This window comes from Heliconius melpomene, chromosome 13 (assembly GCF_056956725.1).
Source record: "Heliconius melpomene rosina isolate 202511_hmr_F chromosome 13, ASM5695672v1, whole genome shotgun sequence".
NCBI lineage: Eukaryota > Metazoa > Arthropoda > Insecta > Lepidoptera > Nymphalidae > Heliconius > Heliconius melpomene.
The window spans coordinates 11089303-11104613 of NC_140401.1; the positions used below are offsets into that span (position 1 = coordinate 11089303).

The window sequence follows — 15311 nt, forward strand, 5'->3', positions numbered from 1 at the left end:
ACTTTGCAAGCCGTTGCTTAGCAACGCATAGCGACGATTGTTATTAACATGGCGGAATAAATTGCTTGTCAAATTAATTATTTTAATATATTGGTATATATCAAAAATATTACAAATATGTGAAAAAAAAAGTATCCTATGTTCATCCCGGGACCCTCAAGTATCTCTATATGAGTATTTTATCACAATTAAATTAGCGGTTTGGCCCTGATTGCGTAAAGGACAGACAGACAGACAGAGTTACTTTCGAATTTATAATATAGGTAAGGATTGTAAAATAAAAAAAAATCACACATTGAAATTACCTTATCTATGCCTTATCTATAATTTAAACTAAATAGATAATATATTATATGTAACTTGCACTTTCCTCCAAATTCTGGAGGCATTGCGTGTTGAGTGGCGGAACCTAACGCCGCGTTTTGCCTCTACACTAGAGCGAAGAAATGAAAATATAAGTTTAAATAAATATTTAATTTCCTCTAGTAGGGATCGGATCCAGTCGCGTTCACGGTCATACTTTTTGCCCATGTGCATATACGACTGACCTCTCATATGTATATACAAAAAATATTACAATTTATATACTAGAAACATTTTTACAAATCGGCTATCTAAAGGTCACTAATAATAAGTAATTTGACAAATCTCCAGGTCCTCAATCATTACCAGATAATGTAGACGCGGAAAGCACCAAGTCAGGCGCCACCGACAGCAGCAGCGACACCGACGTACCACTCAGACCTACAAACGAGCTGGATAAACGAGTATGTTCCTGAAGTGCCATTTTTATATTCAAGCTACATATTACTATTTGTATATAAAACAGGCATACTATTTGTATATGGCAGGCAGAAGGACCTGCTGAGTGATAAAATAATCCCATTCCAATGTACCGCCAATTTTATGAATTGTTGTGTGTTGAGCAGCGGACCTCAACCTTAAACATCAAAATGGAACTCAATCTCAAACTCAGAGCCAGGAAGTGAAAATAGTAGGGAAAATAGACGGTTTGCCACTGTGGCATGGCTGATGATTACCTGTTTTTTTCTTGTCATTTTAAATATACATACACTGTCTACAACGCCTACTTGCTGTTTATTGGTTATACATTATACATAATAAATAAGTTAATTTATTATTGTGTTAAAACAATTTGAGTATACGTTATCACAAATTCTTCTGTTTCAGGTGCAATTGGTAACTCGTCTTATGGAGCGCGGCTGCAACTGCGGTTCAGGGAAATGTTCGAAGCTGTTGAAGGTGAAGAAGGTCGGCGAGGGACGATACAACATCGCCGGCAGAAACGTCTTCATCAGGGTAATAATATATATTTTTTATCAATTAAAAAAGGTAGCTTAATATATTTACTATAGTAAAATAAAGTATTGAATTTATTTTTAATTGCTTTTTACTTATCAGTTGCTGAAGGGCCGCCACATGATGGTCCGCGTGGGTGGCGGTTGGGACACGCTCGAGCACTTCCTCTCTCGCCATGAACCCTGCCAGGTGCGCCTCGTCACGCAGGGCCGCCGTGACGTGCTGCCCTTGCCGACACCACCCCCTGCGCCCCCGGCCCACTCCCCCTCGCACTCTCCCACGCCCTCCCCCGCCAGCAGCAAGAACTCTCTATTAAAGGAACCTTCCCTCCCACGTACCTCCCCTTCTCCCGCCAGTAGCAAGAACTCCTTAATAAAGGAACCTTCCCTCCCACGTACCTCCCCATCACCAGCTAGTAGCAAGAATTCGCTGACTAAGGAACCCTCCCTGTCGCACACCTCCCCCTCCCCTGCCAGCAGTAAGAACTCACTGACCAAGGAGTCCTCCTTCGGCAACGTCTCCCCTGCCGACAGCAAAGCTCCCTCGATCAACGGAAAGACATCCCCCGTAGACTCTAAACTTAACAACAAAAAGAACGGAAAATCGTCACCACTTGATATAAGACGCACCTCCACTCCGAAGCCCGCTCCTGTTAGAAACCGTTCCGCCCTAACCCTTCCCTTGAAAGATGAAAAGAAATCCCCAGCACGCGCCAGGAAACAGTCCGCACCTGCCAGTTATAGTACGCCAAACACTCCCACTGGAAGATCGAACCGCACACCCACGGAGCTACGTAAGTCTCTCACTTCGAACGCCTTAGTCACCACGCCTAAGAAGTCCAGAAGTATGAGCATCGCGAACAAAGACACCAAGTGCTTCGGAGCAGAGAGATCGGCCCAACCCAAAAAGGGCAGGTCGGCCAGTATTGCTAGTACTCCCACTGAGCTCAGTGCGGCCCGCAAGGTGCGTAGCCAGAGCCTCGCGTCGACGCCCGTCAACGAGCCGCGCCGCCCATTGCTCGCACACGGCAAGACGCGCAGCATGAGCCTGGCGGGCGCGGGGCCCGTCGCCGGCCTCACGCAGGCGGCCATTGAAGAAAGCATCCGCCTATCGCTGGAGGCCACCATCGTCGACCATACTTCTCCGAAAAAGCCCTTCTTGCACATCAAAGCCAAATACCGGAGTCCCCCGCCGCGGGAGGTGCCGCCCAGATAAGAGCGGCGCACCCTCACGCCTCATTCCATTAGCTTTTAAACTTTGACACTAATAAGTAGAACTGAATGTGCGCACCGCGGCTCGAGTTCAAATACTTATTATTAAGTTTTCTCTAAGCGTTATTTAGATCTCCTAAGCAATCTCGTATTTATCTTCACGCAGACGCCCGCCGCGTCCGAGGCGACTCCGGGGTGGTTCCGGGGGACTAGTCATAATGAATTTCGTATAATTATTTAATTATTTCTAAAGTAATCTTAAGTATAATTGTGTAATTTAATTATCACTTTCCAATTGCAATAATTGATTGATTTATGTTTTAATTACGAGGTTATTTTTAGTGTGTAAATTATTTTAATGTGTATTTTTACGTTGGTACATCATGAATGCGTGTGTCTCGCGTCAGAGGCGCTCGCTCCTCTGGCGTAGAGTCGTGTTTGTTCTTTCTATTGTGATATTTCTGTTTTCGCGTCATCTATTGTATCGCTTTATGTATTCGCTATGTACTCGTCTGTAGCCAGCTTAAGTATAGTTAGCAAGTAGTTTCGGCGCCTCGCGCGACCTCACGCGGTACAAACTACAGATACTGAATGTCCACACATCGTCTATTTTCGTACAAGAAAAGGATATAAAATATTTTTGCACTTAGATAAAGCACTAGCTAGACACAAATGTTGTAATTAAACAGTCGATCTTTAACATTGAACACGCGAAGGTAAAGCACCTCCACTGAAATAGGTAAAATACAAACGTTGCAGTTGAAACCACCTTGTTCACTATTCTATAGTAATTAGTATATGGAATAATTGATGGTATAATATTGTCTTCCTTCCCGTGGACTGCACGTGACAGCGGGCATGATGTGATGTACAAACTGCCGATCTACCATTGCAATATTGTGCCAACAGTTTTAAACATTGTATATGGTTAAAATAAACTTTTTGATATTCATTACATCTGGTTGTTTTAATCATCTGTAAACGCTTTATCATTCTCATCTCAATATCACCCCATTCAGTCGTTTACTTCATTTTGCTACGAAATAATTGAATCATGTTTTAAGAGCATTTAGAAATATTCGTTTTGAAGGCAAATAACGTGATTTGCTAAAAAAAATAGGTATTATTCAATTGACCTTCTAGATTTTACTTACGTTTTACACAGGTTCAGTCTCTAAACGAAGGTTAAAACAGTGACTAAAGGCCTAGTAAGGGCCTAGTGACTGAGTGACCCATAAGTAAGTAAGCTAAAGTTAAATAAATAATAATTTTATAAAATTTTCTTCAAATCCTTAGGCTCAATATTTTTGTGGGCTCGAGTCTAGACAGAAAATATTGCACAGTAAAGTCACAGTTGTTGTATATTTTACTTAAAATCATAATTTTTAGTCAGTTCTGTCAGTAACCTCCGAAAGCTCAAGGTCCATAGTTTCTAGTGTATATATAACGAGCCAAAAAGATCCATGACACCTTACAAGAGACTTTTTTTATCTAAATAAGGCCATTAAAAACCTTTTATTAGTAATTTAGTAGTAATAATTAGAGAATTAAAAAAAACAAGTTACGATAAAACATGTTGTCTATATTGTACATACCTATATTTAACGGTAATCAAATAATTATTGAAATTAATAGAGCTTATGTTTGCACGCAAATTAAAGAGTCCACTAGAAAAGGCACAAGCGAAGCAAATGACACAGTATAAAAATCATATTAGTAAGTAAATAAGTAGGATACGAATAATTCGCATTTTCAAAAGGCTAGAGCTTTTCAGAACATCCTCTATCCAGGAAACCTAGAAACACATTAAAATCATTATAAATATGGACTGGAATATACTTATATCTTGAAGCATTGAATACAAAAAAATTATCACTGACTGACTCTGACGTATAGATTGTGGGTTCGATTTCCATTCAAGGAAATATATTTAAGATATTTTTATTTTCCTGGTCAGCAAACACCTGGCGTTTAGTTCAGCCAAGATAAGTTAACACTCACTAGCCCTAAAGTGGCGGAAAGTGAAGAACCATATATTTTAACACTCCATTTTACCCTGCCATATGCGATAGAAGCATAAAATATTAATAAATTATAAGTATTCCAGCTTGCTAAGCCACACTATCGGTTCCACAGTGTCGCAAGACAAGTGCTCGGGCGGCGGTGGCGGTGCCGGTGGCAGTGCCGGTGCGCGCATCCGTCACGCCGCATAAACGACGCTACACGTACTACAACAAGATGTTTAAACCTATCGCTTATATCTTGCCTCAACCGCTTAGAGTCTCTTTGATATAGTTACGAAGAGTGGAAAATTTGTTATTTGTACTTCATGTGTGGAATAATCACGAGTTAGACTAACTTAATTTTAATGTAGTTTTCAGTTTTGTTGGACCGAATTTAGTGTACCTATAGAGTGCTATTTGGGACGATTGCTTATTAACGCTAAAATTAAACGATATAAGGGAAAAGTAGAAAAATAAAAAACTACTTTGGTTTCCGTTATTTAAATTGAAATATCAATGTTTTGTAGTATATAGTTATTTTTCACAGCTCAATGATTTTTGCAACATCATGTTGTTGAAAAACAAGTATGTAAGTACTCATATGTAGCTTATTCTAAATAACCAATAGTTGTGTATGCTCAATATTATATCAAAATACCGCTTGAGATTGTTTAATAGAATTTCATGAGGCCGTCATGGCGCAACGGCGCAAGCATGTGACTGTAACGAGACGGTTGTGGGTTCGATCCCCACTCGAGGAAATGAAATATTTATTTACGTTTATATTTCTATTTCTTCGTTCTGGTGTCGAGGCAAAGCGCGACGTTGAGTTCTGCCACTCAACACGCAATGCCTCCAGAATTCGGCAGAAAGTGGGGAACGCTTTAACACTAAGTTCTCTCTGCCTACCCTGCTGTGAGCGGGATACAGTGTGAAGTAGATTTTTTTTTAAAAGAATTTCATATAAATTATTTCTGCATTGAATTGTAATATATTTCAGCGAAGAAATGTCTCACAACCTGTCTGTTGCGTTTACAGTCACACTTTGTGCTCCTGCGCCACGTCTGGCCCCGATATTCGTATTGTGCATATAACTTTTTGTCTGGGTCGATTTAGGTCGTTGTGATTGTTAAGCTGTCGCGGCCCAGAGACGGACACTGCATTACTCGTGATTAAGCCCCCCGTGATTATAACAAACATTGACTTCCGGTATTGTGTTCTATCGCATCGCTTGGCAATATTTGCACTTCCGTCCATTTTGCGATAATAAATTATTTTTTATAAAATTGGATTTTATTTTTTGAACCTCAGGAATGGAGACGAACACTGTATTTCTTTATTTATAAGGTATGAAGGGAAATTGATGCCGTAGTGGAGCAAGGGCTCAGCCCATGACTAACACGACGATTGTGGATTCGATTCCCATTCATTATTTTATTTTTATTTCCTCGCTCTAACCACTATATGCAGTGTCACGAAAATAAGGGAACAGTATATCTTAAGACTAGTATAAATAACAATAGCATGGTGCTATTTTTTTTTCAGATGTTCCAAATCATTAGTTTTATAATAAATAAAAATCAGCTTCCCGCTGTATCCCGCACATAACGGGGTAGGCAGAGGAAACCTAGTGGTAAGGCACTCCGTACCCCACTTTCTGACGATTTCTCCCCAGAATGCCTCCGCATTTCGTGCCGCGTGGCAGATCTCAACGACACGCTTTTCCTTGACACCAGAGCGAAGAAATGGAAATATAAATTTAAATAAATATTTTATCTCCTCGAGTGGGGATCGAACCCACAACGAGTCGGTATTTCAGTCACACTCTACCCCTGCGCCACGACTGGCCTTTAATTTTATTTGCATTGGAAAATCCCTATCAATACCCTCCTTTACTTTTTCTTGTAAAAATATTCACGTACGATATTAAAAAAAATATACATATAGTCATATTTTTTCTGCTAGTTTAATATAGTATAGGTACAGATAATTATAATATGAATAAATAAAACAACATTTAAAATTTCCGATTTATTTAAATATCTAAAAAAATAATACAAATCATTCGTAATACTACCGTACAAAATATAATAATAACTCATCAAGGAATGAATGAATAAATGCATATAATTAATTTTACACATACAATTGGATTTCCCAATAAGATATTATGATATAGGACAGAGAGCTTTCTTTATTATATAACTATGACATTCTTGATCATTTCTATTTATTTTTAGGTTTGGTATATGTGGGATATACCAGGGTAGGTGGAGGAACCCATTATTAAGACACACATTGCGTGTCGGGTGGTCGCGTCGCGCTTTGTTCTGTAACCAGAGCCGGGGAAAGGAAAATATTTTTCCCTGAGTGAGAAACGAAATCCGTGCGGTTTACAATTTGACGCCACTGCGCCCTGAAGGCCAATTTCTATTCCTTAGAAATTATAAAAAAAATCATGAACAATAAATGAACGCATCCAATTCATACTTAATTTACACAGTATTTATTCAAAACTTTTATTAAAATATTAATAAAATACAATTTATCTCACAAATAACTCTGAAATTAGGCATTTATAAAGTGACTCAAGCTTCTAACCTTCCTAGAAAATTCTTATAAAAATCATTCGAGATACGAAAGTGCTACAGAAACAAATGAATTAATACACAAAGTGAAATAAATATTTATAAGTGTCGCTAATGCCATTTTGGTTCAAAATCTATTCTTTTGTAATACTTGAATATACGATTTTTTATTATTAGTTAATTTATATATATAAAAACATGTTAACTTCCTCTATAAAATATTTATTTAAGGACATATATTCCCAAAAGAATGCAAAGCATGTGGAATTAATATTTTTATACAATTTTGATAATTTAGTAAAAGATTTTGAAAAATCCACACCGCGAATGGAACCACAAGCATAATTCTATTTTATATATCATCATTATTATATCAACATAGCACAGTTATTTCAAAACATACAAAGTTATTTCATAAATCTAATAAAATATTGCAAATAAAAGAATGTCAATTTAAAGCATTTTCATAGTCAATCAAAATTTGATACAAAGAGTATTCTTAGAAACTAAATATACATACTTAAAAGTAAACATTGTAAACCTATTCTAGGGATATAAATAAATTTTGGTACAAAACGTTATTAGCTTATATATGGCTAAGTGTGAAACTAAAATCATCTAAAATAGGTGTTTTAGTTAATATTTAAGAAATATATTCAAATTATATTCTTTAAAAATCTATTAACATTTGATCATAGTGAGACTTAATCCTGCACCCTCTAAACACTCTGACAACTGATCCATTTAAGCATTTCATGTCAGAGCGCTTGCATGATTTTGAAAAAGATGCAGATTGCAGTTCTGCTGCATTCAAGTTTTAAATGTTTCCCAACTACATTTTCCTAACCTTAGTATGGGAATAACATTTTAAAAATAATATTTTGTTTAGAAGATGATAAAATTTTCTGATTAACTACAATATAGATTGTTATCTACATTTTAATAAATATTCTAGTGGCTGATTACAAGCAGTTACAAGTATTATCTAAGTGTGTTTGAACCTGTAAAAATCTTCGCAAATCAATCATAGCATGGCAGATAGGATATACAAAGTGTACATAGCAAGTTCAGACTTATAGGGGTAATGGCAATAATCTCAATTAATATATTTCTACCAATAATAATCCGAGGATATTTTGTTTCAAGTATAAAAAAAAATACCAAATTTATTACAATTTGGCACACAAAAAACACTGTTGAATAAAAAAAATTGTAATAAAAAATTGCAAATATTTCGAATTTTTCATTGTTCGAAATATCCCCGTTACAGAATATACATAATATAAAAATAATTAAAAAAAAAGCAAAAGTCTACTTCTTCTTACTCTTACCTAACGTAAGCGTATGGTGAGCCTGAGCACTTTGTTGTTTACGACGGTTGAACTCAACAGTATCATCCTCTATCTTCTTTCTCAATTCTTCCAGACGTTTCTTTTCATCTGTATGATCACGTTTAAGCTTATCAAACTTAGCGTGTAGTTCTTTCTCAGCTTCCTTTAGTTCTGCTTCTTTTTCTTTGACTCTTTGAACAAACATCTGTCTCATTTCATCATCTTTCTGCTGTAGTTCCAGAAGGTGGGCAGTTCTTTTTTGTTCGAAGGTTTGTTGGAATGATACGGGTTTATTGTCTGCGTCAACGTCGGAGAAGCCCATCTGTGCAAGTCGTTTCCTTCTGTATAATTCGTAATGTTTTGCGTGTGTCTTCTCGCGCATGTCCTCCATGTTAGTGCGTATTAGCATCTCGCGGAGTTTCACGAAATCGCAGTGGGACTCGTTTTCAACTGTAAATACAAAGCTAAATGTTATTTTAGAGTGCAATTTAATGGGGCAGAGGTAATCTAGTGTAAAGACATTTCGTTTCCCACGACCCTCCCGCATAGAGACAGTGCGTGTAGAGCAAGCTTGTTTGAGTGTTGTCGTGTTGGCAGAGGTCAACGCTGCGCTTTATTGTCTTACCACAGGCAAGGAAATGGTAACAATTTATTATTCCAATCACAAATCAGTTCTAGTAAGCATCAATATCAAATTAGCTCTGTTAAGGAAAATCGCGGCGTATCACTACTTAAAATACAATATCTGAAATTCGGGCGCAAACCGACGACCGACGACCGACAGATTAGGATATGCTATACGAAATACAAAAACTAAAGCTGGGAAAAAGTCCAAAAATCACAAAAATCTACTAACCCTGCACTGTGCCCCACGGATACTGTCTAGCTCGGACAGTCTTATTGCCAATTTTGACAAAATCCGTACTGCCGACCACCGCGAACGGAATGTGCGTGTTCATGCCCGAGTTCACTTCGGAGACGGACTCGTCGTCGACGGGGAACTGGTAGATCTCCACACCGTTGGCAGATAGCTCTTGCATTATTTTAGACTGGAATAGAAAAAAATATAGATTATTATTACCACAAAGTCTTGAGGCCATTGTGATGTAGCGGTACAGCATTTGATTGCGACTAAACGGTTGGTTGTGAGTTCCATTTAAATTTCTCAGTCTGGTACCAAAACACGCATCGCTATCGGATGTCTAGAAGACACTATAAAATGACCTATCCATCTATACAAATCAAAAAGGCTATGTAAACGCTCATACAATTTACCTTGAATTTTTGCAACTCAGTCTTAGAAATAGTATCAGCTTTAGCGATGATAGGGATGATGTTCACTTTAGTGTCCAATTTCTTCATGCATACCAGATCGATGGACTTCAGGCCATGTCCTGAAATTATAAAAAAATATATCAAAATATAGGTAAGCATTATGGAATGTATTTTTCTTTTTTGTCTTATTTCATTAATCGTTTGTTTTCTAACCAGACATCTTGTAATTTTTTTTTTCTTATTTAGGATTTATTCCCACAACCATAGCATTGAGTGAATTATTCATTTGTAAAAGGTTTTTGGTTTCAACAATCAGACAAAAAATAAAATTATAGTAAGCAAATATGTAATTTGAGTAATATATTTCATAATAATAATAAATTTTATTTGAGACTATTATATCTACAAAGAATTTTTAGAAATTGAGATTATTTTTAATTAAATGAAGATTAAATAATAATTATTATTTAAATTTATATAACTAATTTTTCAAGTGAAATATAGATGTAAACTTAATATTAAATATTGCAAATGTTATGTAATATAGTGTATGTAATGGTGTATCTTTTAGTTGTGTAAAATATTGATTGGTTTGTAATTGACATCTCCAATAAAAGATAATTATGATTATTTTAAATATTTTTTCCTAATTGAAATGTAAACCAATAAGTAACACGTGCAGGTAGACATATTCAAAGTGTAGTTTAATTACATTAAAGTATTCAATATTGATCGCATTATAGTCTTGTAAGAACAACGCATGTTTAAGCCATACAAATGATTATGCAAAAGTTTTCGTGCAGAAAATGCAAACGTGTCAAACGCTCTCAAAGGCACGTCAAACGACAGCAGCCTCGCGTAAACCGAGCCAGCAATGAGAATGAGATTACCTAAGTTTTTACAATGTGTTTCACAAATGGTGAAACGATTTTAGAGAGAGTGATATAAGTAAGCAATAAATCATTTTTATTCATGTTTTTATTAAAGTAAAACTAAAATGAATTATGATTGAGATTTAATTTTTTTTCATCAAAGGCCTGACTCTAACTGTACTTTTGATCCATTTCAAGGATACGAACGTAAAAGATAGTCATTTAGTTTTATAGTAAATTAAAACTATTTAGAAATACAATGAAACAATAGATTTAAATTAAAATAAGTGTATTAGATAAATCAAAGTCACAGGATGAATAAAATTAATAAATTTGCTACGGATGTTTAACATCCCGCGTCATATAACACAATCAGTTAGTACCTGTATAGACACATTATTGGTTGCAATTTGCGTACGTACGTACGTACGTAAAATATTGCATCTACTATAGATAGCAACGATACCGAAAATATTATTAGAATAAGTTTTAAATCGTAGGAATGAGTTATATGGACTATAAAAGTATGGAATAATTTTCAACATTCTTAAGTAAATCATAAATTTTTCACGTATATTTGCTATGTAGGTATATTAATATTTAATATAGTAAAGTGGACGAGTTTGTTTGGTTGATAATATTTTTTTTCAAGGAAGGCTATAATATAAATACCTATATAACGATATATAACATCGCGTTAAAGGAATTTGACTATGCAAGCAGAGCCGAAGACAGAAACTACATTGCTATAAAATGTTTTAAGAAGTATCCGTCAGTCCGTGTATAGATGATATAACGTCAGACGTTGGCTGTGGGCAGATGACGTTGCGAGTGTATCATTATTATTTAAACACTCTTATAAATAAGTAAATAACATAAACAATAAATCATTAGAAAGTAATAATTAAATTCCCGGCACTATCTCTTCATTATCGTTACTTAAATAGTAACCACTGGCAGTGTGTATAAGGAGCGCTCCACATTGCGAAGTAAAAGTATGGTACACCGTTATTGAACAATCGTAAAGTTGGCTACACGCGTTGAAACGTCATTATTTATGAGTATACGGATTTAGCTTCATAGCTAAAGTGCACTTCTACTGCTATAGCCATAATTACAATATCAAGATGCCTAATATTTTTTTTTCTAGCTTCTTGCTTTGTCCAGAATATAGCAAGGTAGGCAAATAGAACGTATCGTATATTTAATTCATTCATTACAGACAAAGATCTGTTTTTTTATAAGTGCCAATGTATGTTTTTAGAAATACTTTTTTAAATTAACATAAAATACAACTAGATTTACTTTTATTTTTACTTATACCACCAAAACAAAACTCCCTACTAAAGTACCTACTAGTTACATACTTTTTTTAGCTTCACGCAATCCCGGGAATGCCTTTGAAATGATAATGTTATTATAATTATCACAAAAGTAATTCAGATGAGAAAATAAATAATTGTGTAGTCTAAGCGGGCAAAGTGCCGCGTGCTGGTCTCTAGTATTTGTGTAAAACTTCTGCTTTAGTTTGGAGAATTTGTATAAAACTTGTTTTATACAAATACTCCATATTCACCAAGTCATCATAATATAATCAGAAATATAAGAGGACCATCTTTTTTATTTTTTCCCCAACACGTAAAAAATAATCGTTTTTATAACAAATAACTAAAACAAAAGAAATCAAGTCTAAAATCCACTTATGCATATATAATTCCTAGAAGCATATACATACACACATACATTTGTGTCGCGCGCTTTCTGAATATTTGAACGCATTACCGGCACCGAATTACTATTGATTGAATGTCAAGGACACTTATAAAACATACGTTTAGTAGAACAAAGGCCTAGTAAAATAGAAAGTTGATTTGAAGATCGGTTTTTATATATATGGTAAATAGAGCAATGTGGTGAGTCTTATGACAAGGTTCCCACTGCATACTCTGCTGTTTGCGGGATACAATGTGAAGCTGATTTATTTATTTAGAGCAATGTCTTGAGGCTTCTTTGGTTAGATATATTGACCAATAATAATAATTCCATAAATTTGACGGGAAGTAGAGTATCTTAACACTAGACTTCCTATGCCTACTCTGCTGCATGTGGGTAGCAGAGGAATAGAAGCTGATTTATTTAAATATTATCATATGAGAAAGATTTTATCAAATTGAAATACATAAAGAAAAAAATCATAGACTTTATTTATATTGATTGACATCACAATTTTCTTCCTTTCCAGACATACTGTAAGTGGACCAAGGCCTAATGTCAAAATAAAACATTTGTCACTTCCGAATTTACATTGTGAACTCACGGGAATTCACAACAAGAACTCTACATCAATAAGAAAATGTTTGGTTTTCTTTACATTCAATGTTTACTCTACATTCAAACATAGTTACCAACTAATACACAATAATAATACAAAAAGTCCACTTACCAGTAGGACAAATGAAGTACAAACAGACGTGCAGACGACTATCATGATACGTAGGCAAGGCTCGTTTTATCTTGAGTTCCTCCTGTAGATAAGCTTCAAACTGAGCATCTATATAGTCAACAACTGCCTTGAAACTATCTTCCTTGTTGACTTGATCACCATAACCCACTGTGTCGCAGATTGTTAGCTAAAACAAATTTGAGTAATTGTAGCTTAAAAAAATACTGTTGGAACTTATACTATGGGAAATAAATATCTGTAAAGATACCTATTACAGACTTAAAAATAAACTGACCAGAAATTCAGAACAAAATCAAAGGTGGCACTAGTATATTGATTTTGAATTTCTTTATGTAGAAAAAGGAGCTTGGACACTTAGAGGTGAACATTAATGTTCATTTAAAGTCCACACTTGGACACCCACATCAAATCATTTCTTTAAGCTCCTTTTCATGTTACATAATAGAACAGTAAAAATATATTTTGAGAACTGTTTGTAAAATGTAATACTATATGTGTGTACTTGATTAATTATAACAGGAGTATGCCAGATGCACTTATACAAAACTAGTAACAATTACAAAAAATATTTTAAGAATTACTTACCTTCAATCTAACACTGCTCTCTTGAAGTTCATATGTATGTGCTTTCAATTTAACAGTAGGTAAGTTGTGAGGGCTAGGTGTTGATTCAAAGTTTGTGTTAAACAGAGAATCCATGAGTGTTGATTTACCCAAGCCAGTCTCCCCTATTGGAAGGATATAAAATTATCATCTCATTTACTATAGTGTTACAATAATAATAAGTTAACAATATTTTCTTATCGGTAATAAACAACTAGTAAACACACACTAAATAATAAGAGGAAATTTTATAATTATTTTTTCAAAGTCAAAGTCAAAGTCAAAATATCTTTATTCCATAAAAATGCTTAACATTTACTTGGACATGTCATAAAGTAGAAAAAAAATGCAAAATAAAATAACCAAAAAAAAAATGTGCAATTTTGACTTGAAAAAAGCCCGTTCAAATGGTTGAGCTCATGAGAAGATACAGGCAAAGAAACTCATGGCCACTCTTTTAAATGCCAACATTTGTTACAAATTACAATTTACAATTTCAACTTAGAAATAGAGCAACTCATTTCCAAATATCTTTATCGTGAACATAATCTTTAACAGAGTAATATGTTTTTTGGCAGAGCCTGTGCTTTACCACTTTTTTAAATTTGTTCAGTGATAAATTAACCATGTCGTTTGGAAGTTTGTTATAAAAGTGTATACTTTGACCTACGAATGAGTGAGACACTTTATGGAGCCTAGAGAAGGGCACAGCAAGCTTATTTTTTTTTTTTTCATTAATGTTTATTTAATAGCTATTTTAGACGTATGCTTAGCAAAATAGCAATAACTATCCAAATGTAAATATTTATCACAATAAAGCCACATTCTATCGCAATAGGTCGAGAGTAGGCAGATGATTAATAATGATTCATTATGCTTACCAATACACAGTATGTTGAATACGAATCCATTTTGCACACTTTTATTCACGAGCTGATCAGGCAGGCTGTCGAAACCGACATGCCCTGACAACTTAAGCGTACGCATTGCGTGCTCGATCTAAATTAAACATTAGTAAAGTAGTAGTACAATCTGATATTAATAGGAACAATGTTTTTCAACAATCACTACAGGATATGATTGTTGTTACAAACAAAAATTGTTTGTTTTGTAAATTGTTTTGAACGGAATTTCTACTGTGGCTTCTACTTAAGATGAATATTTGAATGATTAAATATAAACAGCAATCTTATGGAGAACGCCCTGATGGTACGTTTACGATAAATACTACATTACATTAGCATGCAATATATTATATACAATTTTTTACTTTTACGAAAAACACATTTACTAATTATATTTTAAGGAATTACAATATATATTTCTGATTAAAATTTAATTATTACCTTAGTCGGCTCAACGTCAATGGCCGCCATGTTTCCTTGACAATCTGTGACTAAAACTAACTTAGTGTCACTAAGTGGGAATGAGTGGGAGTCTTTCATATTCATACTTCAAGCATCAGTATAGGAAACATGACAATAAAAACAACAGATAATATATATATTTTTTTATTATTTCGCTTATATTTACGGTACGTTAGATACCATATTGTACCATACATTTGTTAAATATCAAACATAACACCATATTAATTCCTATTTGATTTTATTTTAAATATTAGTATCTAAATGATATATTGTT

General features: G+C 34.8%; 2 protein-coding genes across 5 annotated transcripts in view; one reads left to right on the plus strand and one right to left on the minus strand.

Moving 5' to 3' along the window:
• LOC146532952 (uncharacterized) overlaps window positions 1-3488 on the plus strand; it is a 78019-nt gene extending 74531 nt beyond the window's left edge. For all 4 annotated transcript variants that reach the window (XM_085195746.1, XM_085195749.1, XM_085195747.1 and 1 more), the window contains 3 exons: window positions 655-767; window positions 1192-1320; window positions 1423-3488. In XM_085195746.1, coding sequence (XP_085051872.1) covers window positions 655-767; window positions 1192-1320; window positions 1423-2535 — 1355 coding nt within the window. In that variant the 3' untranslated portion in view covers window positions 2536-3488. The remainder of the gene's footprint in view (window positions 1-654; window positions 768-1191; window positions 1321-1422) is intronic.
• A 3062-nt stretch (window positions 3489-6550) lies between these two features.
• Window positions 6551-15138, minus strand: Septin2 (septin 2). Its single transcript, XM_085196593.1, has 7 exons — window positions 15014-15138; window positions 14549-14666; window positions 13650-13792; window positions 13044-13230; window positions 9729-9847; window positions 9310-9502; window positions 6551-8903 (listed from the first exon to the last, which is right to left on the minus strand). Exons 1-7 carry the CDS (start codon window positions 15116-15118, stop codon window positions 8434-8436), a joined length of 1335 nt encoding a protein of 444 aa, XP_085052719.1. The 5' UTR covers window positions 15119-15138; the 3' UTR covers window positions 6551-8433.
• Between the last annotated feature and the right edge of the window lie 173 nt (window positions 15139-15311).

What these genes read in the sequence shown, in the direction of transcription:
- Septin2 (XM_085196593.1), bottom strand. Translation starts at nt 15,118, where the DNA reads ATGAATATGAAAGACTCCCACTCATTCCCACTTAGTGACACTAAGTTA. An exon ending in CTGAGTTGCAAAAATTCAAG is followed by an intron (nt 9,503 to 9,728) that starts GTAAATTGTATG and finishes TTTCTATTCCAG; the next exon opens with TCTAAAATAATGCAAGAGCT. An exon ending in TCCGTGGGGCACAGTGCAGG is followed by an intron (nt 8,904 to 9,309) that starts GTTAGTAGATTT and finishes TTGTATTTACAG; the next exon opens with TTGAAAACGAGTCCCACTGC.